The following is a 27,247-nucleotide window of genomic DNA, read 5'->3' on the forward strand; positions in this document are numbered from 1 at the left end:
TTTTTTACTATGTAATCTGAGAACAGGATGATGTAGGGGCAGGGAGCCTGGTTACAGTGATGTATAACTTACTGGACTGCTTGGTGCAGTTTTGATAGAATTCCTGTTTTCTCAGTTGTAGATGTAGTAGTGCTCAGAATGCTGAGCTCTGTATAACCCTGCCCTGTATATGTTTCAGAAGCAATATGTTATATAAAAAAATTAAAGCACAAGGCAGGGTAGACAAACAAATGACCTTTATTTCATGTGCATGCCACAAACACGGCTGCCTTTTATCACACATGCGTCCTTGATGTTCAGTTTTACGATTGTGGTCTAAAAACTTCACTGACATTCATTAGTTGAAGAAAATGAAAATTCTTACAAAAGTCCTCTAAGTGCATTGTTGTCACATAACTTGACAAGGTTTACTGTATAATCCTAAAAGGGAAAAAAGAAACATGGGTATAGTCTTCACTGGGCCATCTGAGCCTCCATGGCCTGAGCGGTCCACTCCGGTGCCGTCTGACTGATCTTTTCTAGAAGGTTATTGACTTGGAAACATAATGACTGGATCTGTTTGTCCCACGTAGGTAAAGCTTCACGAGCTGAGGACGCAAAGCCAAAAAATAAGTCAAAGTACATTTCAACAAAGTTCTATGTAAAGATCAGTAGTTGATTTTAATTATAGATTTTATTTTCTAGCAGAAGGTTGGAGAAACCTGGAGGTGACTGTTGGCAAAAACCGCCCATCATTGAATTCATGGAGCAATATAGTGTAATCTACAGCTTCCAAATCTACCACTCCCTACAGTATGATGCAAAGACCCCCCCCCCCTAAGGATGAGATTTTTTTTTAGGACTGTATCAAAGTTTTGGGTCCATTATTTTTTCCTCTGCGCCTGTTTTTTTTTTTTTTTTAAACCCGTTACACACACACACACACACACACACACACACACACACACACACACACACACACACACACACACAAACAGTTCCACCATTGTCTTAAGTTTCATTTTTACAGCGCTGCAAGAAAAGAATTGGCGTCATATAAACAGTACTAAAAGCAAAGTTTTATTTTAGCGGTGTAAGAAAAATTCTGCTAAAAAAAAAAAAAAAAAAGTTTGTCATTTTGCAGGACGCACTTTATTTTTCCTTTGATGTAGTTCTATAAGTGCTTATATTGTGTAGTGAGCTGTAGTTATTATTGATACCATTTTGGGGTACACAAGACATTTTGATTGCCTTTTATTGTATTTTTATGGAGAAGTGCAGTGACTGAAAAACAACTATTCTGCTGGGTTGCTTTTTTTTTTTTACTGCTTTTACCGTATGGGTATTCTAAACTTCAATATAAACTTTTACGGAAACCTCAGTACCAAATTGATTTAAAAGAAAAAAAAAAAATCATATCAAATCATTCTTCTATTTTTATAGAAGAAGAGAGATTTAAATTTTATTTTTATTCTTTATTTTTAATACTTTATTTTTTTAGTCTACTTCTAGAACTTGCTATTATCTGAGTACTTGTACTACATACTGCAGATACGAAAATAATAGGCTTAGTCTTCGTAGGAATACCTTTATGGCAGTGTCTGGATGTTTAGTAGGCTTCTGGCTGCCATGACAACCTGCTGACACAATGGACACCTGCCCCTCCCTGGATTGCAACATGTAAATGCTGTTGCCAGTGACTGACAAAGGCATTAAATCAGAGATAGCAGTATTTACTGCAAGTAGCAGCTGATGCTGGCCTATAACACAGCAGGCATCTGCAGTGTGTCTCAGGAGCAGAGTCCACTCCATAACCTTATATATGAGCCCATGTCTGGAAGGGGTTAAATATATTGCACTATAGATATATACAGGGATATGAAATATGTTGCAATCAGGTTAGTATTTTTAAATACTTTTTTTTTTTTTTAAAGGGCTTTTTTTTTTTTTACAATACTTAAATTTTAATCTACTAAAAGAGGGATTTTGGTACTCACCGTAAAATCTCTTTCTTGGAGCCAGCATTGGGGGACACAGGACCATGGGTGTATGCTGCTGTCGCTAGGAGATGGACACTAGGCAAAAAAAATAAATAGCTCCTCCTCCGCAGTATGCACCTGGCTACAGGCACCAAGCTCACCAGTTAGTGGCTAAAGCAGTAGGAGAAACATAAAATAACCAACTATGCAATGCCCAACGGGGCACAACTGTGAAAACTAAAAGGAGATGCCCAAAATCAGGGAGGGTGCTGTGTCCCCCCAATGAAGGCTCCAAGAAAGAGATTTTACGGTGAGTACCAAAAATCCCTCTCTTTCTTTATCGCTTCACAGGGGGACACAGGACCATGGGACGTCCTAAAGCAGTCCTTTGAGTGGGAGAACACAAGATACTCACAGACTAGGTCAGACTGCGGGCAACCGCCGCCTGCAGGACCTTCCATCCAAGACTGGCATCAGCCGAAGAAGTGTGGACCTTGTAAAACCTTGAAAAAGGTGTGGAGTGAAGACCACGTTGTGGCTTTACAGATTTGGGAAGCCGAAGCCTGATGGCGAACCGCCCAAGAGGCCCCCACCGCCCGGGTGGAGTGAGCCCTTACACCCGGAGGGGGAGATTTGGCCGAGACGCGATATGCCTCCAAAGTAGTCGAACGTATCCAACGGGCGATGGTTGACTTGGAAGCAGGAAGACCCTTGCGACGCCCCTCAGGGATAACAAACAGGGCATCCGAACGCTGAAGGGAGGCCGTTCTAGAAAGGTACACACGTAGAGCTCTGACCAGATCCAGTTTGTGCAGGGATTTCTCCCGAGGATGCACTGGAGCAGGGCACAAAGAAGGCAAAACAATGTACTCATTGATGTGGAAAGAGGAGACTACTTTCAGCAAAAAGGAAGGCACCGGCCTGAGCACTACCTTGTCTTGATGGAAGACCAGAAAGGGCGACCAACATGAGAGGGCTGCGAACTCTGCAACCCTCCTAATTGAGGTAACAGCCACCAAAAAAGCCACTTTCCAGGAGAGAAGAGAGGCTGAGATGTCCTGAATGGGTTCAAACGGGGGCAATTGGAGAACGCTTAGGACCATATTAAAAGGTCCCATGGGTCCAATGGAGGGCGATAAGGCGGCGCCAGGTGAGCCACCCCTTGTAGAAATGTCTTGACCCGAGGACGGTCAGCCAAGTTACGTTGGAATAGAATGGACAAGGCCGAAACTTGGCCTTTGAGCGTGCTTAAAGAGAGTCCCGCCTCCAGGCCAGACTGAAGAAAGGCAAAAATGACCGGTAACGAAAAAGACATGGGAGCTAGCTGATCTTGCTCACAGTGACGAAAAAAGGCTCTCCACGTTCTGTGGTATATGCGCGAGGTAGCGGGTTTTCTGGCGTTAATTAGGGTCTGAATGACGTCAGCAAAAACCGCCTTCTTCAACACTGCGGCCTCAACGGCCATGCCATTAAATTCGGAGAACGAGAACTCTGATGAAGAATAGGTCCTTGAGAGAGGATATCCGGACAGTCTGGTAGTCTTCAGGGGGAGTCAACGAGCAGGTTTACTAGATCTGTGTACCAGACGCGTCTGGGCCAATCCAGGGCTACTAGAATTACCTGTACTCCTTCTGTCTTGATCTTTTTGACGACTCGAGGGATCAAAGGTAAAAGGGGGAAAGAGATATGATCTCAGTTCCAGCTGCCCTGATATGACTAGCGCGTCTTGAGCAATCGCGGGACCGAGCTACAAAGGATGGGACCTTGTGGTTTAACCGAGACGCCATGAAGTCGACATCCGGCGTGCCCCACCGTAAGCAAATCTGACGAAACACCTCGGGATGGAGAGACCATTCTCCTGAAGGCAAGGCCCTGCTGACTGAGGAAGTCGGCCGCCCACTTGTTGACCCCCGGAATGTGGACTGCTTAGATTGCCGGAACGGTCTTCTCGGCCCAAACTTGCACTCTTACCACCTCTTTCAAGATGGGCTTGCTGCGCGTTCCTCCCTGATGGTTTATGTATGCCACGGCCGTGGCATTGTGCGCGGACTGGGAACCCTGCTAGAATCTCCTGCCAGTGACGCAACGGCAGGTAAATTGCCCTCATCTCCAAGATGTTGATCGGTAGGGAGACTTTGTGGGGACTCCACCGGCCCTGCACCGTGTGGTGAAGGAAGGCTGCCCCCCAACCGATGAGGCTGGCATTGGTCATGACCACCTGCCAGCGAAGCGGTAGGAATGACCTCCCGGGTCTGAAGGAAGAGGGGCGGGTCCACCAGGTTAGTGACCTTCTGACCTGAAGAGGTAACCTGATGCGTCGATCTAGAGACGACAGGTTCTTGTCCCAAGCCAACAGAAGGACCAGTTGAAGAGGCCGGGTATGGAACTGGGCAAACGGGACTGCTTCCATGGCTGACACCATTTTTCCCAGGACACTCATGCATAGGCGAAGGGAGTGTGGACTTGGGTCGGAGAGAAGGTGGATCCCCCGACGGAGAGAGTTTCATCTTTTCCCTCGGAAGAAGGACCCGGGCATGGGTCGTGTCGAACTGCATCCCTAGAAAGGTTACACGTTGAGATAGGACCAGGGAGGATTTGTCTGTGTTGATCAGCCAGCCTAACCGAGAGTGTGTGTTCAAGGTGATCTGGAGGCTGTGGAGACAGTCCCTGAATGTGGGGCCTTTGATTAACAGGTCGTCGAGGTTGGGGATAATTACAATCCCCCCGGCTCATAGAATGGTCATGACCGTCGCCATTACCTTCGTGAAAACCCTCGGTGCAGACGCGATGCCGAAGGGGAGGAAAGTGAACTGGTAATGTGCGTTCTGGAAGGAACAGAGAAGGAACTTCTGATGTGATGTGCAGATTGGGATGTGAAGATACTCGTCCTGAATGTCCACTGTACAGTCATGGCCAAAAGTATTGAGAATGACACCAAAATTAGATTTTCACATGATCTGCTGGCCTCTGGTTTTTATTAGTGTTTGTCTGATGTTTATATCACATACAGAAATATAATTGCAATCATATTATGAGTACCAATAGGTTATATTAACAGTTAGAATGAGTTAATGCAGCAAGTCAATATTTGCAGTGTTGCCCCTTCTTCTTCAAGACCTCTGTAATTCTCCCTGGCATGCTCTCAATCAACTTTTGGACCAAATCCTGACTGATAGCAGTCCATTCTTGCATAATCAATGCTTGCATTTTGACAGAATTTGTTGGTTTTTGTTTGTCCACCCGTCTCTTGATGATTGACCACAAGTTCTCAATGGGATTAAGATCTGGGGAGTTTCCAGGCCATGGACCCAAAATCTCTATGTTTTGTTCCATGAGCCATTTAGTTATCACCTTAGCTTTATGGCAAGGTGCTCCATCATGCTGGAAAAGGCATTGTTGGGCACCAAACTGCTCTTGGACGGTTGGGAGAAGTTGCTCTTGGAGGACATTCTGGTACCATTCTTTATTCATGGCTGTGTTTTTAGGCAAGACTGTGAGTGAGCCGATTCCCTTGGCTGAGAAGCAACCCCACACATGAATGGTTTCAGGATGCTTTACAGTTGGCATGAGACAAGACTGGTGGTAGCGCTCACCTCTTCTTCTCCGAATAAGCTGTTTTGCAGATGTCCCAAACAATCGAAAAGGGGATTCATCAGAGAAAATGACTTTGCCCCAGTCCTCAGCAGTCCACTCCCTGTACCTTTTGCAGAATATCAGTCGGTCCCTGATGTTTTTTCTGGAGAGAAGTGGCTTCTTTGCTGCCCTCCTTGAAACCAGCCCTTGCTCAAAGAGTCCTCCGCCTCACAGTGCGTGCAGAAGCACACACACCAGCCTGCTGCCATTCCTGAGCAAGCTCGGCACTGCTGGTAGTCCGATCCCGCAGCTGAAACAGTTTTAAGATACGGTCCTGGCGCTTGCTGGTCTTTCTTGGGCGCCCTGGAGCCTTTTTGACAACAATGGAAGCTCTCTCCTTGAAGTTCTTGATGATGCGATAAGATTGTTGACTGAGGTGCAATCTTTGTAGCTGCGATACTCTTCCCTGTTAGGCCATTTTTGTGCAGTGCAATGATGGCTGCACGTGTTTCTTTAGAGATAACCATGGTTAACTGAAGAGAAACAATGATACCAAGAACCAGCCTCCTTTTAAAGTGTCCAGTGATGTCATTCTTACTTAATCATGACTGATTGATCCATTAACACAGGTGTGGGTGTTGATGAGGACAGGGCTGGCGATCAATCACTAAAACGATGTTAGCTGCTCCTTTTTTAGGCAGGACTGCAATGATGTTGAAATGTGTTTTGGGGGTTAAAGTTCATTTTCTGGGCAAATATTGACTTTGCAAGTACAGTAATTGTTGTTAAGCTGATCACTCTTTGACATTCAGGAGTATATGCAAATTGCCATTACAAAAAATGAAGCAGTAAACTTTGGAAAAATTACTATTTGTCTCATTCTCAATACTTTTGGCCATGACTGTACATAGGTATTACCCGGCTTCCATCGAGGCGATTACCAACCTGAGTGACTCCATTCTGAAGTGCCGGGTGCGTACTTGTGGGTTTAGCCGTTTGAGATCCAGGATCGGACGTAGTGAGCTGTCCTTTTTTGGAACAACGAAAAGATTGGAGTAAAAACTGGAAAACCTTTCCTGAAAGGGGACGGGAACTATGACTCCTGAGCGCAGAAGGGAGGCAATGTCCTGAAGGAAGCCGGGAAGCAGAGATGGTTGTGGGGGGGCGGGACCGGAGAAATCGTGTTCCTGGCCTGGCGTTGAATTCAATTTTGTAGCCGGAGGTCACAATCTCCTTTACCCAGGTGTCTATTGCCGAGACCCCAGAGTCTCGGAACAGAAGCAGACGGCCGCCCGCCCTGGGAGAAGTCCCAGGTGGGAGTGACCAGTCATGCTGAGTAAAATCTGTTGGATCGTGATCGGTATCCAGAGGACTTGGAGGAGCGACCCTTTGCGCGCCAGTTGGGAGTGGGCCTAAAGGAAGGCTTACGTCTCTCTCGCTGTGCTGGGGTACGGTCCTGTTGAGAGGAGGGGCCCGATTGAGCGAACTTACGAAAGGACCGGAACTGAAGGGAACGTCTCCTAGGAAAGGGGCATTTAGGTCTGGGCTGGGGAAGGGAGGTGCTCTTGCCCCCAGTGGCATCAGAAATGATTTGGTCTAACTTAGACCCAAACAGCCTGGAGCCTTGAAAAGGAAGATTTTTTAAGAGATTTTTTGGAAGATGGGTCGGCGTTCCAAGCCTTCAGCCAAAGAATTCTACGTAAGGCAATAAGATTGCTAGAGACACGGGCTGATCAGGCAGTGGCGTTGAGGGACACCGTGAGCAGATATTTCCCTGCGTAGGCGATCTGATCCGCTAGGTCAGCCAGATCATCCGGGGAAGCCCCCGTTAAAATGCCTTGTCTAAGCTGTTTGGCCCATGCGGACATTGCTTTTGATACCCAAGTTGAGGCAAAGGAAGGACAAAGGGAGGCGCCAGCAGCCTTGAAGGCTGACTTAGCCAAGGCCTCAGCCTGTTTATCCGTAGTGTCCTTAAGGGAGGAATCCTCTGGAAGAGACAGCACCGTTTTGTCCGAGAGACACAAGGATCCACTGATGGGGACTTCATCCATTTAATGACAAGGTCATGGTTAAACGGGTATAGCATGTCTGTTTCTTTCCTGTGAAGCACTTTTCTGGATGCTCCCACGGTTTCTAAAAGACACCGTCAAATTCTGTATGGTTAGAAAAAGTGCGTGCCGGGCGATTAATTCTCTTGAAGGAAACAGTAGTCCTGAGAAGGGCTCTCGTCCTCTTTAACGTGCAGAGTCTGATTGACGGCCGATATAACGCTGTCAACCATGTCCTGGATCTTTGAATATTGGTTCATGTCGGATCCAGAGTCTGAATCTGATGCCTAGTTAGATCCCAGGGCGACCTCCGGGGAAGAGGTGTGAGATGCAGGGAGCATCTTGGAGTCTGGAGAGCTGGAGGATGAGCTTGTGCAAGTCTGTTTCTGAGAACGTGCTCTCAGTCTGCCCTTGGGAGGAGGGGGCAGGGGTGCCTGCGAACTGTCCGTGGGAACGTTCGGAGCTCTGGTGGCTGTGGATAAGGCAAGCGTTCTAGGACCTGCACCAGAGATTGAGATACCTTGGTGATGTCAAAGACAGACTGGGACATAGCAACAGCCCACTCCGGAGGAGAGGGAGTTCCTTCGTCCTGGGTGGCGGGGAGGATCTTGGGGTGCCAGCATGGCAGGAGGTTTGCAGGTCGAGCAGAAAGCTGTTGTGAGAACCGTGGGCCACTTAGTACCGCAAAGAGCACAGGCATAGTATGTGACTGACTATGTGAGAGGGACGGACAGAGAGCTCTCTGGGCATATGTGCCTGACCAGGGATACTGCAGAGGAGGGAGCCTGTGGGCAGGAAAGGGTGTGGGTTGGTGCCAGGGCAGAGCCTACCCGGTCCTGAAGTAACCACAGTCCCGTGTCCCCCGTCAGAACTCCGGAGCTGAGGCTGGAGCAGGAGTCAGGAGCAGAGCTGCGGTGATGAAGCAGCCAGGCAAAGTGATGGCGTTGGCGTAGAGGGGCGGGGCAGGAGCAGAGCGTGCTGCCCTGCTGACAAGGGGAACTGAGACTCTTGATAGGCGGACGGAAAGGGGGCGGGCTTAAAGAACCCGGCCGCTGATAGGTCCGCGAGAGGGCTTGTGGGCGTGGCGGAAGCGTCACAATGCTCCTCGGCCCTGATTGGTCGATTGCCGGAGGGGGCGTATACCCGCCCGTAAGAGGAATGGCCCACCAGAGACGCCCCCCCGACGGAGAAAACGCGGGCAGTTTGGCCACGCATTATGGGGAATAGGCAAGGACTGGCCACCGGGAATCACACCGTGAGGTGACAGGGGATAGGTCCTGCCCAGCGGGTCTGAGAGTGGGCTATGTGGGGGTTGCCACACTGCTCTCTCGGTCGCTTGTGAAACGGGTTAACAGGAGACGCAGTGTTCCCTGTTAACCCTGAAGAGCTGTATATGAAAAAATAACGAACAACTCTTAATAAAACACAACAGGGTTGGATCTGTTAGTGTCTGTAGGAGGTAGACTGGATCCTAAGCTTAAACTGGTGAGCTTGGTGCCTGTAGCCAGGTGTATACTGCAGAGGAGGAGCTATTTCTTTTTTTTGCCTAGTGTCCATCTCCTAGCGACAGCAGCATAGACCCATGATCCTGTGTCCCCCAATGAAACGATAAAGAAATTCCTTTCTCATGGCAATATACTGACATATTCACACCTGTTAGAAGCCTGTGGTGTGCCCTACAAGAGACAGCCCTGGAAGCGTTTATTTGGTCCCAGCCTGTTTTGATAGTGAAATCTGCCACAACAGCATGATACAGGGATCCCCCTATAGTACAGCGTCACAATCCAAGAGCATTAAATGCTGGAATCTCAGTTTATCAGACACCGGCAATTGCAGCAGGAGTGTAGCTAAGTAGCAGCTATCCTCCTAACCCAGATAGTGTAGCCTCAGAGGAAGCGTCACAAGGACTAATAGTATGCCATTAGGTCAGTGTGCAGGAAGGGTCACAAACAAATGTAGTTCAAGATGAACCGAGCTATAATCTAGCGTTTGGGTAAATACGTAAACTAGTGAGATTTTAAAAATTACAAGATGGTGTGGCAATGATTGCATAGCTTTTCTCTATATTACGGGCTTCATTAGTCTGTCAGTACTTACTCTCAAAGTGAACAATGCCATCAATCTGATCAATGAATCCGTTCATCCTGCCTTCTGTGATCATCTGAGACGCGATCTTCTCAGCCTGTAACACAGAACACATTGCGACTTTTACACTTACAGGATATCGGATTAGAAACTCATAAGCCAGAAAGCGGAGACTCACCTTGGCAGCAGGTATTTCTAGCAATGCTCCAAGCTCCTCAAATGTGATATTGTTGTACAGTTTGCTTGCTGACAGCAAATTATGTTCTATAACCGCCCTATCCAGGATACTTGAGCCTTAGTAGGAGACAAAAGCAAATGAAGTATGGGAGTTAAAGGGAACCTGTCACCAGGTTTTATACCATACAAGACAATGCAGCTACCTTTCAGCCCTTATATACAGCATTCTATAATGCTCTATATATGCCCCCCAATTCGGCCTGCAAGACAAGAAAAAGGCATTTTATTATACTCACCTTCGGGGAGGTCTGGTCCAAGGGGTGTCGCTGTTTCTAGTCCAGCGCCTCCTTTCTGGCGATGCGGTCCTTATTACTTCGAGTGGATAACGCATCCCATAAGTCATCCACACAGCCTCCCTGGCATCGCGCTCTTGCGCAAGCGTACTACTTTAGCCTGTCAAGGGCAGAGCAAAGTACTGCAGTGCGCATAAGTGGGGCTCTTTGACCCATTCCAGTGCCTGTACACCGCAGTACTTTGCTGTCAACAGGGTAGAGAAGTATGCCTGCACAGGAGCAAGAAGAAGGGAGGCGCAGGACCAGGACGAGCAACGCCCTTCACACCTGACCACCCCACCCTGCAGGTGAGTATAATAAAAGGTGTTTTTCTTGTCTTGCAGGCCAGGTTGGGGGCATATATACAGCATTCTAATATGCTGTATATCAGGGCTAAAAGGTGGTGGTGGTCTTGCCTCATATGGTAAAAACCTGGTGATGGGAATACCCCTTTAATGCAAACCTATCTCCAAGATCATATCCCAATATGTAGTAGGTGTAATAATAGTAATATTAGCAAATACCTCCAATTAGAAATGTAGTTTATTTTTTCTGATTCACTCTCTTTCCTCAAGTGCAGGCATCGCAGAACCTTAGGTATCCGTGGTTACGTCTACTGATAAAGTCACAGTTAACTAGTTGTTAGTGATCATAACCATGGATACCTAAGGTCCTGCGATGCCTGCACATGAGGTAAGAGATAGCGAATCAAAAATACTATACTACATTTCTAATTGGAGATATTTGCTATTATTATTACTACACTTACTATATATTGGGATAAGATCTTGGAGATGGGAATACCCCTTTAAGCATATTTTGTGTTCTGTATATGGATTGTACATAACTGCATCATATTCGCACATTTTACCATTCATGAAACACAATCACAGAGGATTACAATACTCCGTTCTGAGCTTCAATAACATTGGTCCTACAGCAGCTCTGCCTATTTTGGCGGAGCGGGGAGAAACTGGGGTGAAAACACCAAAAGATGCAACATTTTTTGCGCAAATATTTCCCAACTTTTCAAAGCAACTTATGCCAGAATTCTGGCTATATGGCTTTGTTGAGCCAGGGCCTATGATTTTCTATTCTCAGCATGTGGCTGTATTTTACAACAGTGTCCTCATCACATTCATTCCTGCGTTAATATAGCAATAAGTGTCGACACGTCACCCAGAATCAGCACAATATCACTGTGTAATAATCCCTGCTGCGTATCTTACCATCACCGGTAGTTGCTTTCTGGTGTGGCATGAGCATAGCGGCAAATTCTTGCAGTTGGTTTCCTCGGATGATCCTGTCAAGGTACATCTTCTCCAGAATGCCATAGGCAGAAAGCTGCTGGCACCGCTCATCTTTAAACAGTGTCGCCAACATGCGTGAACGTTGCTGTCCTATGAATAATATGACACCATAAACTTTTGTACTAAACAGTCGCCAGTTTCAAACTGATTACAAAATAAATACATCAAAATATTGGTCTTATAATTATTTCAAAAGTTAAATGGGGTTGTCCAAAGTACGTTGGCAGCTGACAAATCCACATTATCACTGCAAGGTTTCCCTGCCAGTACCACCTACACTATTTAAATGGGTAGGCAACCATGTAAAAACAGGAGACGCTTTTTCAGAGACTCTTCATGGTTAATTCAAATGGCTTTACCTGCGGAAGCGAGGATAGTGCAATGCAGTGCATGCTTAAGTGCTTCCATCCGCTCGGTTTCGTGCACGATGGTTTTGTATGACAGTTCATTGTACCTCTGTGCAGCTTCTATGAACTTCCTTCTGTAGTCAAGGACCCGGGCATAGCATACCTAGACAGCAGAAATGTATTCAGTACACAGTAAAATGGTCATATCTTTCCACACAGCAAGAAGGTGCTTAAAACACTGCATATTTCTTGCAAAAATTAAAATTAAGGAGTTTGCCCAAAATTCAAAAATAAGCCACAGAACAATGCAAATTAAATGTGTTTTAAGAAAGCCATTCACCCATGCTGGATATTCGGTAAATTTCAAGCATTGCTGTCAGACACAAGTGAATAGAGGGTTAACAATTTTTCAAGATCTTATGTCTAATCTAAATGTCAAATGCTCCATCCTAGCATCATCTGCACGTTGCTTGTGCATCACAAGAAATGTTACCCAGGCACAATGTGCTTCTACCTGAACCTGATTTTCATATAGCACATTGTGCTCCGTTACCTTGTAATGGATTTGTAGCTGCTCATTAGTGGACTCGTTCTGCAGCAAGGACGCCCGGTTTATGTATGCTTCAGCCTGTACTGGGTCATCATCCTCCAGGTACAGCCGGGCAATCTTCAGGTAGGTTTCCAGTTTGTAGTCAACATTGTATTGTCTTGAGGAAGACACACAGTTAATACAGGTGGGGAAAAACAAACAAAAAAAAACAAACACACACACACACACACACCTGCCCATTAAGTTTAACTGAGAAAAACAAAATATTTAGACAGGGTATATATAAGAGATAGTTTAACCCCCTTCACCACCTTGCGATTTTCCATTTTTTGCACTTTCGTTTTTCCTCCCCTTCTTCCCAGAGCCAAAACTTTTTTATTTTCCATCAATATAGCCGTATGAGGACTTGTTCTTTTTGCGGGACGAGTTGTATTTTTGAATGGCACCACTGATTTTACCATCATTTTTTTTTTTATTTACCATGTTCACTAAATGGTAAAACTGACCTGTCATTATGATTCCCCAGGACATTACGAATTCGCAGATACCAAATATGTATAGGTTATTTTTTTAATTAAGTGGTGAAAAAAAAAATCCAAAATTTGTAAGAAAAAAATTCAATTATGTCACCATTTTCCAAGACCTGGAGCATCTTCATTTTTCGGGATCTGGGGCCGTGTGACGGCTTATTTTTTGTAACCAGAGCTGACGCTTTTATTGATACCATGTTCGGACAGATTCAATTTTTTGATCGCCTGTTATTGCAATGTTGCAACGGCCAAGAAACCATAATTCTGTAGTTTAGATTTTTTTCTCGTTACGCCGTTTACCAATAGGACTAATTTACTTTATATTTTGATAAATTGGACAATTGAGAAGGCAGTGATATCAAATAACTGTATTTTTTCTTTTTTGTTTTATTTTCAATGGGGATGATTTCAATTTATGTTTAAGGAGACTTAAAGCTGCGATCTTCTGATAGCATCAGCTATGTGTAGCACAGGCTATGTGTAGCAAAAATCGTGATCGATGAATGCCGGCCATGAGCCGGCATTCATAGGAGATTCCCAAAGACAGGCATGGGGTCTTCTGCAGAACCCCAGCTGTCATGGCAACCCATCATGGTAACCAGCCAGCACGTGTTAAATGCCGCTGTATGTGGTTAACAGCTGCAGGTGGATCTTGGTTCCACCCACGGCTTTTAGAGACACACGACAGCTCATCAGATCAGGTGCCATGTGCGGGGAAAGATGCCGACTCAGTGACAGAGACCGCATGAAAGGCAGGGACTCTAAGCCTATACATCCAAGGTCGTGAAAGGGTTAAAAGAATTAGAACTGAATCTCACTTCTGCCCAGTTTCCAATGGGATCCCAACAAGCACTTGTGCAGCGTTTCTCCAGTCTTCCTCCTTTTCATAAATGGACGCCAAATGCTGTCTAATGGATGCGACCTGTAGGTAAGAATTGCAGTGAGATTTACCATCCACACCAGCTGTCCACCATGCAGGCGGTTTTACAATACAGAATATGTGGTGCGGCCCCTCACCTGTTCTTCAAAAGAAATGACTCGCGGCTGGATCTTCTCGAGGGTGAAATGATAAATTTCCTTGGCAATACCATCCGGCAGACTTGGAAGATGGGTGCAGAAGTCTGTGAGCAGTTGGCGAGAAATCACTAGGCTGACATTCTCATTCACCACTGGAAACGAGAAGAACTCAATCAGGAATCGACGCATTGGGGGCAATTTGTTTCATCAATGCTTATGGTGGGGGAACATACAATCACTTTTCACTGTAAATTACAATGTGACATTTTACACTATAAATCTTACTTGCTTCAACAAAGGCTTTGAGAGCTTCAAGCTGCTCTGGACCAAGCAGCTGAAGTGCTTTCTCCAAAATCTGACGGTACCTGGAAAATGAGAAAAATACAGTTATTCCATCACTCCCGCCCATCTAGAAAGTATTGGATTATCTCCAAGAAATACCAGCGAACATGAGGACAAACAATTCTGGGCTTCTGGTAATTTTCCCAATTTCTATATTAGCAGTGCAGCAGACTAGAAAGATACACATCATGTTTAAGGTCACCACTGTGCAGTATTGGGGCATTACTTACAAAAACGCAATAAAGACTAATAAACAGGTCAAGAACAGACAAGCAGCGCTGGGACTACAGGACAGATCAGGGATTGTTTCACCATTACAATTCTTGCTCATATGCTGCCTTCTTTATGAGGGGATTTATCACCATGGCAGTAACAGGTAGTGGCAGAGACCTTTATTTCAGGGCTGTATTACTTCATTTATGATTGCAGCAGTTTGTGTGTCCTGCTACGTACACTGCATATATCAGGCCACTGCCAGAGCAGAAAACAGCTGATGGGTGTCGGACGGTCACCAAGCACCCCCACCAATGTGATACTGATGACCTATCAGGATTTAGCAATAGGTCGGTCCCAGACAACCCCTTTAACACAAACTACATTTTGGGCCCGGTCTATTATTGCATTTGCAACTCTTTTTGGTCTAGTTCTTGCCGTTCTTCATTTATGCCTTCATATTATTTTTTTTTAAGCCTGTTCCATTTATATGCTCTATTTTTTATTTGTGGCCTGTGTGTCAGTGTGTGGTTTCAGATGTTTTAGGCTGAATCATCAGTTTTTGCGTCAATGTAGTCCAGTCCCCCCCTATAGGTATTTCATGCACGCCAGATATTTTTGTGCAAATTTTGCTCTACGTTAGCATAATGTGCATCTCTTTGTGCTACAGAGTCACTAAACAGATTAAAGACAGAGATAAAAAGCATTTCAGAAAATTAAATTACCTTGTGTGTCATTTTCAGGTATTAGGTGCAACAAAAGTAACTTAAATACCCCTCAGATCATGACTCAGGCCATTTGTAGTTTAAAGGGAATCTGTCAGCAGGTTTTGCATCTGAGAGCAGCATAATGTAGAGAAAGAGTCCCTGATTCCAGTGATGTGTCAATTTAAAATCACAACTACTGCAGGCAAAGTTTTTAGATGTAGCTGAGGTCAGAAGGCTTCCCTTGCCCACACCAGGCTCTGTGTACATTGTCTATAGACAGTGAGCTGCTTATCAGAGGAGGGGGGTGTCGGTCTAAGTGTGCCCTGTAGTCCAGCAGTGATAATACCTTCATTATAAGTAAACAACAGCACACAGCCTAATAAGCAACATATCCCTGAATTCAATGCTTTAACCCCCTACATCATAGAGTCCTTAGATTACATAGCCAAAACCTGCAGACAGATTCCCTTTAACTCCCCCCATTTTCCAGATGTCAGTGAGCAAAAACATTCTTCCTTATATTTCATGAGTAAACAGTTCTGAAGTAAAACTGTTGCTGGTGAGAGGAGACATCTGATATCTGGGCCTGGAAGACCAGATCCAGATAGAAATCCCACCCTGAAGTGTGGAGAGGAATATTTCTACACACTGACAGCAAGCAGAGATCTGGAAAAGTGAGGACCAGAAACAGGTGTTGGCATTTATACAGGGGTTAGGCCTTTTACACCCCTTAGCGGAAGCTCTGCTGATCTCTACTAGCCCTCATCTCCTCCATACAGACAGGCTAGTGCTACACCGACAGCTGGAACCGCCTACACACAGAGGAATGGAGACAGGAGCCCAGCGACGCCTCAAGCCCCCCTCCCTGGAGACAGCAGCCCACCAATGCCTCCCGTCCCCCTCCCTGCACTCACTTCCCAGCCAGGTCCTTGTGAGAACCGCTGGAGCTCATAAGCTGGGTGAGATCCTGTCTGACAGAAGCGGCCATCTTGATGCTTCTTAGCCGCTTGACATGCCCATGACGTCATGAGATAGCGACACACCGCCTACTGCTTTCCGGTCGCACTTTGGTCAGAGTTACGGATGCCACCGAGTTCAATCTGAAATGGTTGTGCGACAGTCTGCCTCTGCTGGACGCTTGTGGAATTACACTTCGAGTGGAGTAAGAAAACGCTATTCAGGGCAGAGCAGTGAATGCAAAGCAAAACTTGGGACAAAATCCCGTCAGCCCGTGCAACGTGGAGTAGTGTCAGCTCACATCAGAGGCAACACACAAAATGGTGACATTAAAAGGTTATTTATCCCAATCACGTGAATGTATGGAAAATCCAGCAGATGTGCAGCCATCTCATTAAATGCTTCTTGGTTTTGTACAGCTGGCACTGGAGAGGTTCTTGGAATTCCCGTACAGAGTAATGGAGGTAGAGTACATTTGTATGGTCACACCGATCACGTCTCTGCTGACAGCGGCAGCTCCCGCGCCCCGGGAGATGGGGGTCCCCATGGTGGGGCCACTGTCTGCCACATTTAGGGGACATCCTATAGACAAGCCATAAATCATGTATGATGGGAAGAAGCATAATGGAGCAGTGGGTAAAGGTGCACAGCAGGGCTGTGGAGTCGGTGTCCATTTTGGTGGAGTCGGAGTCTGTATAAAATGGACCGACTCCTAAAATATATAATAAATTGGGTACAGTAGTTCAATGCAGTTTGTGGGGAATATTTTTTCATAAGAATTTGGGAAAGTTATGAAATGTCTGTCCTATTCCTGATCTAAGGGTCTAGACTTTTAGCTGAGATGAATCAATGCTGCAGTTTATGTACATGATTAGTAGTGAAGCTCCTCCTCTACAGATAAGGGTAAAAAAAAAACACAAACACACAGGGAAGGAATGCCTGCACTCATCTCAGAACTGCTGGAGTGAACATGAAAGCAGGATTAAGAACAAAAAAGAAAGAGTTCTTGCTATTATAACTGATAATGCTTCAAATATTATAAGTACAATTAAACTGATGAATGAGAATAATGAAGGTGAACAGCAGCTAGAAGAACATTTCAGATTCAGTATGTTGGAGATGGAAGGCCACAGTCCTGTTCCCATAGCGGAGGAACAAAGAGATATTACTACAGAAGAACAGCAAAATGATTCTTTCCAATTAGATGATCTTGTTGAAGCTGCTTCACACCTCTCTCCTATTCATCACATGCGCTGTGTTGTGCACACGCTGCAGCTGGCAATAAGAGATAGTCTGCAAGAGGGACATGCTGCAACTCTGATTAGCAAAGTGAGGAAATTGGCTATTGCTGCCAGAACCCCTAAAATTGATTCCATCTTGAAGAGACGTGCTGGAAAAGGGGCAATTGTGGAATTATAAAATCTTTCACTTGCTCTCAAAGAAGTAGAAGAGTTCAATCGTTCATCAAAACTGATTTTGCATGAGGCAATTCCTTTATACCCTGAAATTGTTAGAGATGTTGCTCATGTGATTACTGCTTTGCCACCAACCAAAAGTTAGTGTAGAGAGGTTGTTCTCTAGCCTTAAAATTATTAGGTCAGATTTGAGGTCATCTATGAAGGAGGATCTGATGGAGGCAATTCTATTTCTCAGAACAAATTCATAGACTGCACAAATATTATTCAGTATGTTTTTGTTGAAAACTGTTTTTTTCCACTTACTGCATAGTGTATAATAAATTGTAAATATGCAAAAGTTTTTTTGTTCTAAAGTTGTATTCCAATAAATATATTTTATGTTCTATCTAAATAGCTTGATTATTGTATCATAATAATGATTAGAAGCCTGATGTTACTATTTTACTACAGGAAATTTATCACTTAAACATGATCCATGTATGTGGGAGTCGGAGTTGGAGTCGGTGCAAGGGAAATTGAGGAGTCGGAGTTGAAGGTTTGGCTTACCGACTCCACAGCCCTGGTGCACGGTGCATCCTTAGCCCTGTATCCAAATGCTGTGACCAAGATGGCGTTGGCACTTTCCAGACACCCGGAGCACATAACCTGCCAGTTCACTTTCCTCTACAGTCATTTTACATTAGATGTGAAGCTGCTCAGATCTTGCTTTTGAAAAAAAAAATAAATAAATACTCCCTCCCATACATCAAAATCAGGGGGCACATATATTTGCTAGGGGTGATAGCATGAAGAAAAGTCCTGGTCTGTTTCCCCATTAAGGTCAATGGGAGCTGAATTTTGACCTACATTTAAAGAGGGCTTGTTGCCACTCATGACAGTAAGTAGTTGTATGGAAGAAGTCTGGGTCATCTTTCGTCATGTGTTGTACCCTCCCTGTCATTCCTTCTAGCAATGTCTGAACAAATTGACAACTGTTAGGCCACGGCCCCACTATCAGTATTCAGTTAGTATTTTTTTCTCAGGAGTGGGAGCCAAAACCAGGTGAGGAACAATCAGAGAAAAGGTATAATAGAAACAAGTCACCAATTCTGCATTTATCACCCACTCCTGGTTTTTGGCTCCCACTCCTGAGAAAAAAACTGACCGAATACTGACCAAATACTGATAGTGGGGCCATGGCCTTAGGCAGATGACCGTGTATTCTCCCATACGAGAGAATTGGGTGGATTATTTTAATCGCACTCTGATCAGATCCTGTTCTCTCTGATGAGAAGACGGCAAACAAAATTTCTCCATTGTGTCAATCTGAAATCGGACTGCACTCAGATGTCATCTGATGGTTTCTCCGAACTCATTGGCCGATCCGAATATCAGATCAAACTCAGGCACTCAGCGATTTTTTTCTTAGACAAACTCAGTCCAAGGAAAAAAATCTGACATGTGCACGACCGCATAGAATAATATTGGTCCGAGTGTGATCCCAAGTTTTATCAGATCACACTCAGACCGAAAATACGCTTGTCTGCACCTGCCTTTACCATTATCCATGTCAAAGGGGTGTCCCTACACAGCATGGATTAGACAGGGTCAAACTGTGTAGGAAGAAACTTCCAACCAGCCACCCCCTGCATGCTGGTGCCACCCAGCTGTCACTTACTCAGACATTTCTAGTAGGAATAACAGAGAAACTGTACAATGGAAAGTTCTAAGAAATGTCACCACACTATATTATGGGGTATACACGTATTTATTGAAACGTGAGGAGAGGGGGTAGGTTCAATAGAATCATAGTGTAATAGATATGAAAGAAATATAAACCAGCACATACCACCATACAATGTATATTCAGAATGATCATACAAATAACCATTCACCCTAGACCCCTACCCTCAACAGCACAGGGCTCCTCCCTGATCGCAGCACACGTGACGTCACACACCTCTACTCCTCGCACTGGTCCAGGACCTGGGAATATTGCACTATCCCTAGATTTGCTAACATTTATGAAAGGCGAAATATATTTATTCACTTTCACACTAAAGTGAGATATATAGGAGCATTTGGTAATGGCCACTAAGCAACATAGGGGGCTACTGTATTCTGTATTCCACCTTGTACACTGTCTACGTCCGGGGGTTGATGGAGCAGATAACAGTTGGGGTGCAGGGTGTCAGATCCCGCTAACCTCATATTGATGATGAAACTGTATGTCCTGCACTGGAGAGACTGTGTGTAGGGGGCTCAGGTATGGAGCTCCCCCCACATACTAATGCCAGCTAGGTTACATAGCCAGCTCGGTCTCTAAGGCCATGGCCCCACTATCAGTATTTGGTCAGTATACGGTCATTATTTTTTCTCAGGAGTGGGAGCCAAAACCAGGTGAGAAACAATCAGAAAAAAGGTATAATAGAAACAAGTCACCAATTCTGCATTTATCACCCACTCCTGGTTTTGGCTCCCACTCCTGAGAGAAAATACTGACCGAATACTGATAGTGGGGCCGTGGCCTTACAGCTGAGCTTTGGCCGTGGCTGTTAAAGCACCTCTCCAGCTGTATTTTTTTTTTACCACTGAGAATCTAAGTTCCCTGCCCCTAGTCTTATACTTACCAGCTGCCGCCTTCATCTGTTATCAGCACCGCTCCGGTCGTCTTCTGCAGATTGTGACCTGCTGGTTCGCTCCAGTATTTGCTGGATGATCCAGAAGTCACCACTCAATGTAAGTCTATGAGGCCAGAACAAGGCTCTTATAGACTTACACTGAGAGCTGGTGACCATTACCTCTGACCTCCGGTCAGTGAGAAGTTGCCGTCTCAGAATGGCAGATCGGGACCATTGCCGAGAACAGCAACAGGTAACAGCCCTGACTGGAGTGGCGCTTTAACCATTTAGATACCGCTGTCAATTATTGACTGGCATTTAAATAACGTCATTGAAGCGCACCCCCTGGTTTCCATCAGTCCTCTGCAACATGATCACAGGGTGCAAATAGATTACCATGGAAGCTTGGGACCTGCTAAAGGTGCCCATTACTGCCATGTTGGTGCTCCCGTAAGGCTCACTCATAAGAGACCATGATTTTCACGATATATTGCAAGTCTAATATATTGCAGTATATAGTATAATTGATGATCACAGGTTCAAACATATACATACACTGTGATTAATGCAAACATGAATGTATAAAACATAAATCTACTTGGATAACATTTTTTGGATCAAAAAGCATAAAAGCCATCCAAGCTCACAAAGGTGGCCTCATATAGACGGCCCCTCACACCAGTGACTCACCTATCCATGTGCCCAGAAAGGCCTCTAATGAACTGGGGAAGAGCTAGGAAGCAGGCAGAGCTCTAATTAAAGCCCAGCTGGGAAAGATGGGTAGAGTGTGCAGCCTTCAGGGGGCCACACCTCCATCCTCACCAATGCACAATACACACACGCAAAAAAAATTGTGTCTGCACACCTTAAGCATAACCTCCCAACATTTGAAAAACGGACAAATCATGGGGCACGTGCAAATTTTGACTTTGCTAGTAGCCATACCCATTTACCATTTCTTTCTCCCCTGGCAGGAGGAGTTTTCAGAGGGGCTCTGGCAGTGAGGGACATTCAGCAGACTCCCTAGACTGCAGGGCGTAGACCCAAATCCGGGACTGTCCTGCTGTATCCATGACAGTTGGGACTAGAGATGAGCGGATCGATTCATGGGTCTCTGGTCCAGTGTCCAGGTCAGTGCTAGCTGGTGGCTGGACGTGAGGCCGCAAATCTCTTACCTTCCGGCGTCCCCGGCGCGGCTTTGATTAGACCGCGCAGTGCGTCATCATCTGTGCGTCCTTCTCATCTCTAATTGGAACCTATGGATTTATTTTTTGTTCATTCATTCACAGTCTCAGCTATCAGAATGTGCTTATTTTTATGTAAGGTTCACTATGTGACATTTGGCTTTTTTTGTGTCTGTAAAGCCGTGTTCACATGTAGTGTAAATCGTGTGTTTTTTGTTTTCTGCAGGATCCGCACCAAACTATGTAATAACAATTTCCTCTGATTATTGCATTTGTGCTGCATTATTTTATGCCTTTTCCCTCTTATTAGATGTGTTTTTGGTGCAGATGTGAAACTGTTTTTTATGGAACAGAAAAGTTTTGATTCTGCACCTAAAAAAGTATCTGCAGTTTTGTACATCCTTTTTTAGGCTCCACATAGAAGACAAAAGGAAAAAAAAGCACCAAAACTGCACAGTTCAGCGTTAGATGCACAGTGGGCGCAGTTTTCATGAAATCACAACCACTTTGCTTGAATAGTTAGGCTGAGTTCACACGATGCGTTTTTCATGCGTTTCCGCGGCGTTTTTGCAGTTGCGTAAACGCCGCGGAAACGCATGAAAAACGCATGGTAGAAGGGCAGCAATGTTCCCCAATGGAAATCCGCATGTGCTGTGCCCATGATGCGGATTTTTCCGCAGCGTAAACGCTGCGGTCAAAAATCCGCAGCATGTCAATTAATTTTGCGGAAACGCTGCTCTTTTACCGCCATTGACTTGCATTAGACCGCATGGAATCCGCATCACTGTATATGTTGATGCGCTTTTCATGCGGTTTAATGTGCGGATGGTACCCGGGTGTGCAGGAGAGGACTCTCATCCAGACCCAGGTACCATTAAAAAAAAAGAATAAAATAAAAAATATATATATTCTCACCTTCTGACGGCCCACGCTGCGTCCTGCCGGCTTCCCGCGCACTTCGCGGTTGAATGAAGGACCTTCGCTAACGTCAGAGTCATGTGACGGGTCACGTGACGCTGACGTCGGAAGGTCCTACAGTCTTCACTGCCGGCAGCCGGGACCGATGAAGCAGGACACCGGGGGCCATCAGATGGTAACGTATAGATTTATTTTTTATTTTTTGACATCACACACTATATAAATCCATGCCGGCTGCATGGATTTATATAGTGTGAAGTTGACAAGCACTTTCCAAGTGATGCTAAAATCGCTTGGAAAGCGCTTGTCAACCCGCATGCGGAAATGAAAGTGAAGACCGCTTCATTTCCGCATGTCCCTGGCAGGAAACCGCATGTACAATCCGCATGCGTTTTTTCCTGCCAGAGAGATGCAGAAACGCTCAGGAAAAAATCCTGAGCATTTCTGCATCGTGTGCACATACCCTCAAGGGGACTCTGTCAGCACAGAATGACTGTTCAAACCAAGCACAGGCGCTCTGTGCTTCATGGCGGAGCCAGTCATTTATATACACCTTCCCACTTGTTTGTTTTCCCTCTATCTCCACCCCCTTGATCATTGATTGACAGCTCTGGCTCCATAGAGCCAGAGAAGGGTGGAGATAGATGGAAAACAAGCTGGTGAGAAGGTGTATGTAAAAGATTGGCCCTGCCATGAAGCACCGAGCGCCTGTACTTGGTTTGTACAGTCATTCTGTGCTGACAGAGTCCCTTTAAGGGCTTATACTCATTTTCAAGAAAAATGGACAAGTGCAATCCGATAGAAAATCGGATTGCACTCGGACCAATGTTAATCAATGAGTGACATCTCATCTACGATTTTTTTCTCAGCTGAAATCGGACTGAGAAAAAAATTGCAGCATGCTGCGATTGTCCTCGTATCTTGGACAAGACTCGCCAATGCAAGTCAATGGGTGCGTGAAAAAAATCGCACGGCACTCGGACCATGTATCCTAATCAACTCGTTACCTGCATTAAAGACAGCTGTCTTACATAGTCACCTGTATAAAAGACTCCTGTCCACAATTAATCAGTCAGACTCTAACATCTACAACATGGGCAAGACCAAAGAGCTTTCTAAGGATGTCAGGGACAAGATCATAGACCTGCACAAAGCTGGAATGGGCTACAAAACCGTAAGTAAGACGCTGGGTGAGAAGGAGACAACTGTTGGTGCAATAGTAAGAAAATGGAAGAAATACAAAATGACTGTCAATCGACATCGATCTGGGGCACCATCAGTCCCGGCATCAGCACCCGGAGGGGGCCCACTTGCCGTCAGCGCGCTATGGGACCCGTGAGCGGAGGAGAGCGGTGCCAGCGCCCGCCCTCCCCCCTGCTTGCTCAAGACCTGGCACAATACTTACCCCTCCTCGTGCCTCCACACCAGCTCCGGTGTCTTCCGCGGCTGCTGCACTGTGACGTTTCAGGTCAGAGGGCGCGATGACGTCTTTTCACTGCCCCCTCTCCTGAGCAGTTACAGCGCAGAGCCTGAAGATGGCGACGCTGAGGAGTCCGAAGCAGAGCAGCGGCAGCAGGTGAGGAGAAGTGAGGTATTTTTTTTTTTTTTATGTATGGAGGCATGGGGAATTATATGGGGGGGTGACATTCTGTATGGGGCATTATATGGGGGGGGTGACATCCTGCATGGGGCATTATGTGGGGGGGGACATCCTGCATGGGGCATTATGTGGGGGGGTGACGTCCTGCATGGGGCATTATGTGGGGGGGGGTGACATCCTGCATGGGGCATTATGTGAGGGGGGTGACATCCTGCATGGGGCATTATGTGAGGGGGGTGACATCCTGCATGGGGCATTATGTGAGGGGGGTGACATCCTGCATGGGGCATTATGTGAGGGGGGTGACATTCAGCATGGGGCATTATGTGAGGGGGGTGACATCCTGCATGGGGCATTATGTGAGGGGGGTGACATCCTGCATGGGGCATTATGTGAGGGGGGTGACATCCTGCATGGGGCATTATGTGAGGGGGGTGACATCCTGCATGGGGCATTATGTGGAGGGGGCATCCTGCATGAGGCATTATGTGGGGGGCACAGTCTGCATGGAGCATTATGTGGGGCCAGTATCCTGTATGGAGCGTTTTATGGGGGCCAGTATCCTGTATGGAGCGTTTTATGGGGGCCAGTATTTTGCATGGAGCATTATAGGGGGTCCATTATTCTGTATGGAGCAATATATGGGGCCCATAATACTGTATGGAGGACTATACAGCACAGAGCCTGAAAACTGCGACGCTGAGGAGTCCGGAGCAGATTTGCAGCAGCAGGTGAGGAGAAGTGAGGTGAATATTTTTTTTATTTTTTTCTGTATGGAGGCATGGGGCATTATGTGGGGGGGGGGGGGTGACATCCTGCATGGGGCATTATATGGGGGGGTGACATCCTGCATGGGGCATTATATGAGGGGGTGACATCCTGCATGGGGCATTATATGAGGGGGTGACATCCTGCATCGGGCATTATATGGGGGGATGACATCCTGCATGGGGCATTATATGGGGGGATGACATCCTGCATGGGGCATTATATGGGGGGATGACATCCTGCATGGGGCATTATATGGGGGGTGATATCCTGCATGGGGCATTATATGAGGGGGTGACATCTTGCATGGGGCATTATATGGGGGGTGACATCCTGCATGGGGCACTATATGGGGGGTGACATCCTGCATGGGGAATTATGAGGGGGGGACATCCTGAGTGGGGCATTATGTGGGGGGACATCCTGCATGGGGCATTATGTGTGGGGGGACATCCTGCATGGGGTATTATGTGGGGGGCACATCCTGCATGGGGCATTATGTGGGGGGCACATCCTGCATGGGGCATTATGTGGGGGGCACATCCTGCATGGGGCATTATGTGGGGGGCACATCCTGCATGGGGCATTATGTGGGGGGCACAGTCTGCATGGAGCATTATATGAGGGCCAGTATTCTGTATGGAGAATTATATGGGGGCTAGTATCCTGTATGGAGCGTTATATGGGGGCCAGTATCCTGTATGAAGATGGGGGCCAGTATCCTGTATGGACCGTTATATGGGGGCCAGTATCCTGTATGGAGCGTTTTATGGGGGCCAGTATTCTGCATGGAGCATTATATGGGGGCCAGTATTCTGCATGGAGCATTATATGGGGGCCAGTATTCTGCATGGAGCATTATATGGGGGCCAGTATTCTGCATGGAGCATTATATGGGGGCCAGTATTCTGCATGGAGCATTATATGGGGGCCAGTATTCTGCATGGAGCATTATATGGGGTCCATTATTCTGTATGGAGCAATATATGGAGTCCATTATTCTGTATGGAGCAATATATGGGGTCCATTATTCTGTATGGAGCAATATATGGAGTCCATTATTCTGTATGGAGCAATATATGGGGCCCATAATACTGTATGGAGGACTTAGTGGTGCCCATAATACTGTATGGAGGACTATACTGTCCGGTCTGCACTGTGTGCTGCGAGGATTCGCCGGTTTCTGAGCTATTGTAGAATTTACAATAGATATCGCTCATGTAATGTAAGAAGTGAAATATTTGGCATTGTACTAGATCTATATTTCTCTGCGGTACCTGTGCATCATGAATCGTGTTATGTGTTAAAGGGGCCCACTGAGACGTTTTCGCCCAGGGCCCACAAAAACCTGGAGCCGACCCTGGGCACCATGCAAAATCTCACCTCGTGGGGTATCCTTGATCATGAGGAAGGTGAAAGATCAGCCTAAAACTACACGGGGGGAACTTGTTAATAATCTCAAGGCAGCTGGGACCACAGTCACCAAGAAAACCATTGGTAACACGTTACGCGTTAAAGGTTTAAAGTCTTGCAGTGCCCGCAAGGTCCCCTGCTCAAGAAGGCACATGTGCAGGCCCGTCTGAAGTTTGCCAATGAACACCTGGATGATTCTGTGAGTTATTGGGAGAAAGTGCTGTGGCCAGATGAGACAAAAATTGAGCTCTTTGGCACTAACTCAACTCGCGTGTTTGGAGGAAGAAGGATGAGTACAACCCTAAGAACATCATCCCAACCGTGAAGCATGGTGGGGGAAACATTATACTTTGGGGGTGCTTTTCTGCAAAGGGGACATGACGACTGCACTGTACTGAAGGGAAGATGGATGGGGTCATGTATCGCGAGATTTTGGCCAACATCCTCCTTCCCTCAGTAAGAGCATTGAAGATGGGTCGTGGCTGGGTCTTCCAGCAAGACAATGACCCAAAACATACAGCCAAGGCAACAAAGGATTGGCTCAAAAAGAAGCACAGTAAAGTCATGGAGTGGACTAGCCAGTCTCCAGATCTTAATCCCATAGAAAACTTATGGAGGGAGTTGAAGCTCCGAGTTGCCAAGCGACAGCCTCAAATTCGTAATGATTTAGAGATGATCTGCAAAGAGGAGTGGACCAAAATTCCTCCCAACATGTGCGCAACCATCATCAACAACAAAAAAAGTCTGACTGCTGTGCTTGCCAACAAGGGTATTGCCACCAAGTATTAATTGTTGTTTGCCAGAGGGATCAAATACTTATTTCTCACTGCATATCATCAGTGATTTGTGTGTGTAGCTTACTGTACATGTTATTTATTTATTAAATTAATAAATTTCTGAAAAAAGTCATTTTTTTAAAAAATTTAAATAACCAGCAGAGGGAAAGTGGACAGCTGTGGGCTGATATTTGTTGCCCGGGAAGGGGGTAATACCCATTCAGCTTCCCAGGCTATTAATATCAGCTCTCAGCTGTATACTTGGCCTTTACTGGTTATTAAAATGGGGGATCCCCAAAATAAATTGATGTGGGGTCCCCCTATTTTAACAACCAGCAAAGGCTAGACAGGCAGCTGGGGGCTGATATTAATAGCCTAGGGAAGTGCCATGGATATTGGCTCCCTCCCTGTCACGGGTGTGTCA

The 27,247-nt window shown here is 46.0% G+C and overlaps 1 protein-coding gene across 1 annotated transcript; it reads right to left on the minus strand.

Annotated features, from left to right (window-relative positions):
• Positions 1–218: 218 nt before the first annotated feature.
• Positions 219–16,262, minus strand: COPS4 (COP9 signalosome subunit 4). Its single transcript, XM_073655211.1, has 10 exons — positions 16,104–16,262; positions 14,213–14,292; positions 13,928–14,079; positions 13,729–13,832; positions 12,384–12,537; positions 11,843–11,993; positions 11,403–11,573; positions 9,843–9,958; positions 9,677–9,761; positions 219–587 (listed from the first exon to the last, which is right to left on the minus strand). The coding sequence occupies exons 1-10, from the start codon at positions 16,175–16,177 to the stop codon at positions 454–456; spliced, it is 1,221 nt and encodes a 406-aa protein (XP_073511312.1). The 5' UTR covers positions 16,178–16,262; the 3' UTR covers positions 219–453.
• Between the last annotated feature and the right edge of the window lie 10,985 nt (positions 16,263–27,247).

The sequence above is a fragment of the Phyllobates terribilis genome, unplaced genomic scaffold (assembly GCF_046119375.1).
Source record: "Phyllobates terribilis strain yellow unplaced genomic scaffold, ASM4611937v1 Scaffold_1__5_contigs__length_1240528914, whole genome shotgun sequence".
Lineage (NCBI taxonomy): Eukaryota > Metazoa > Chordata > Amphibia > Anura > Dendrobatidae > Phyllobates > Phyllobates terribilis.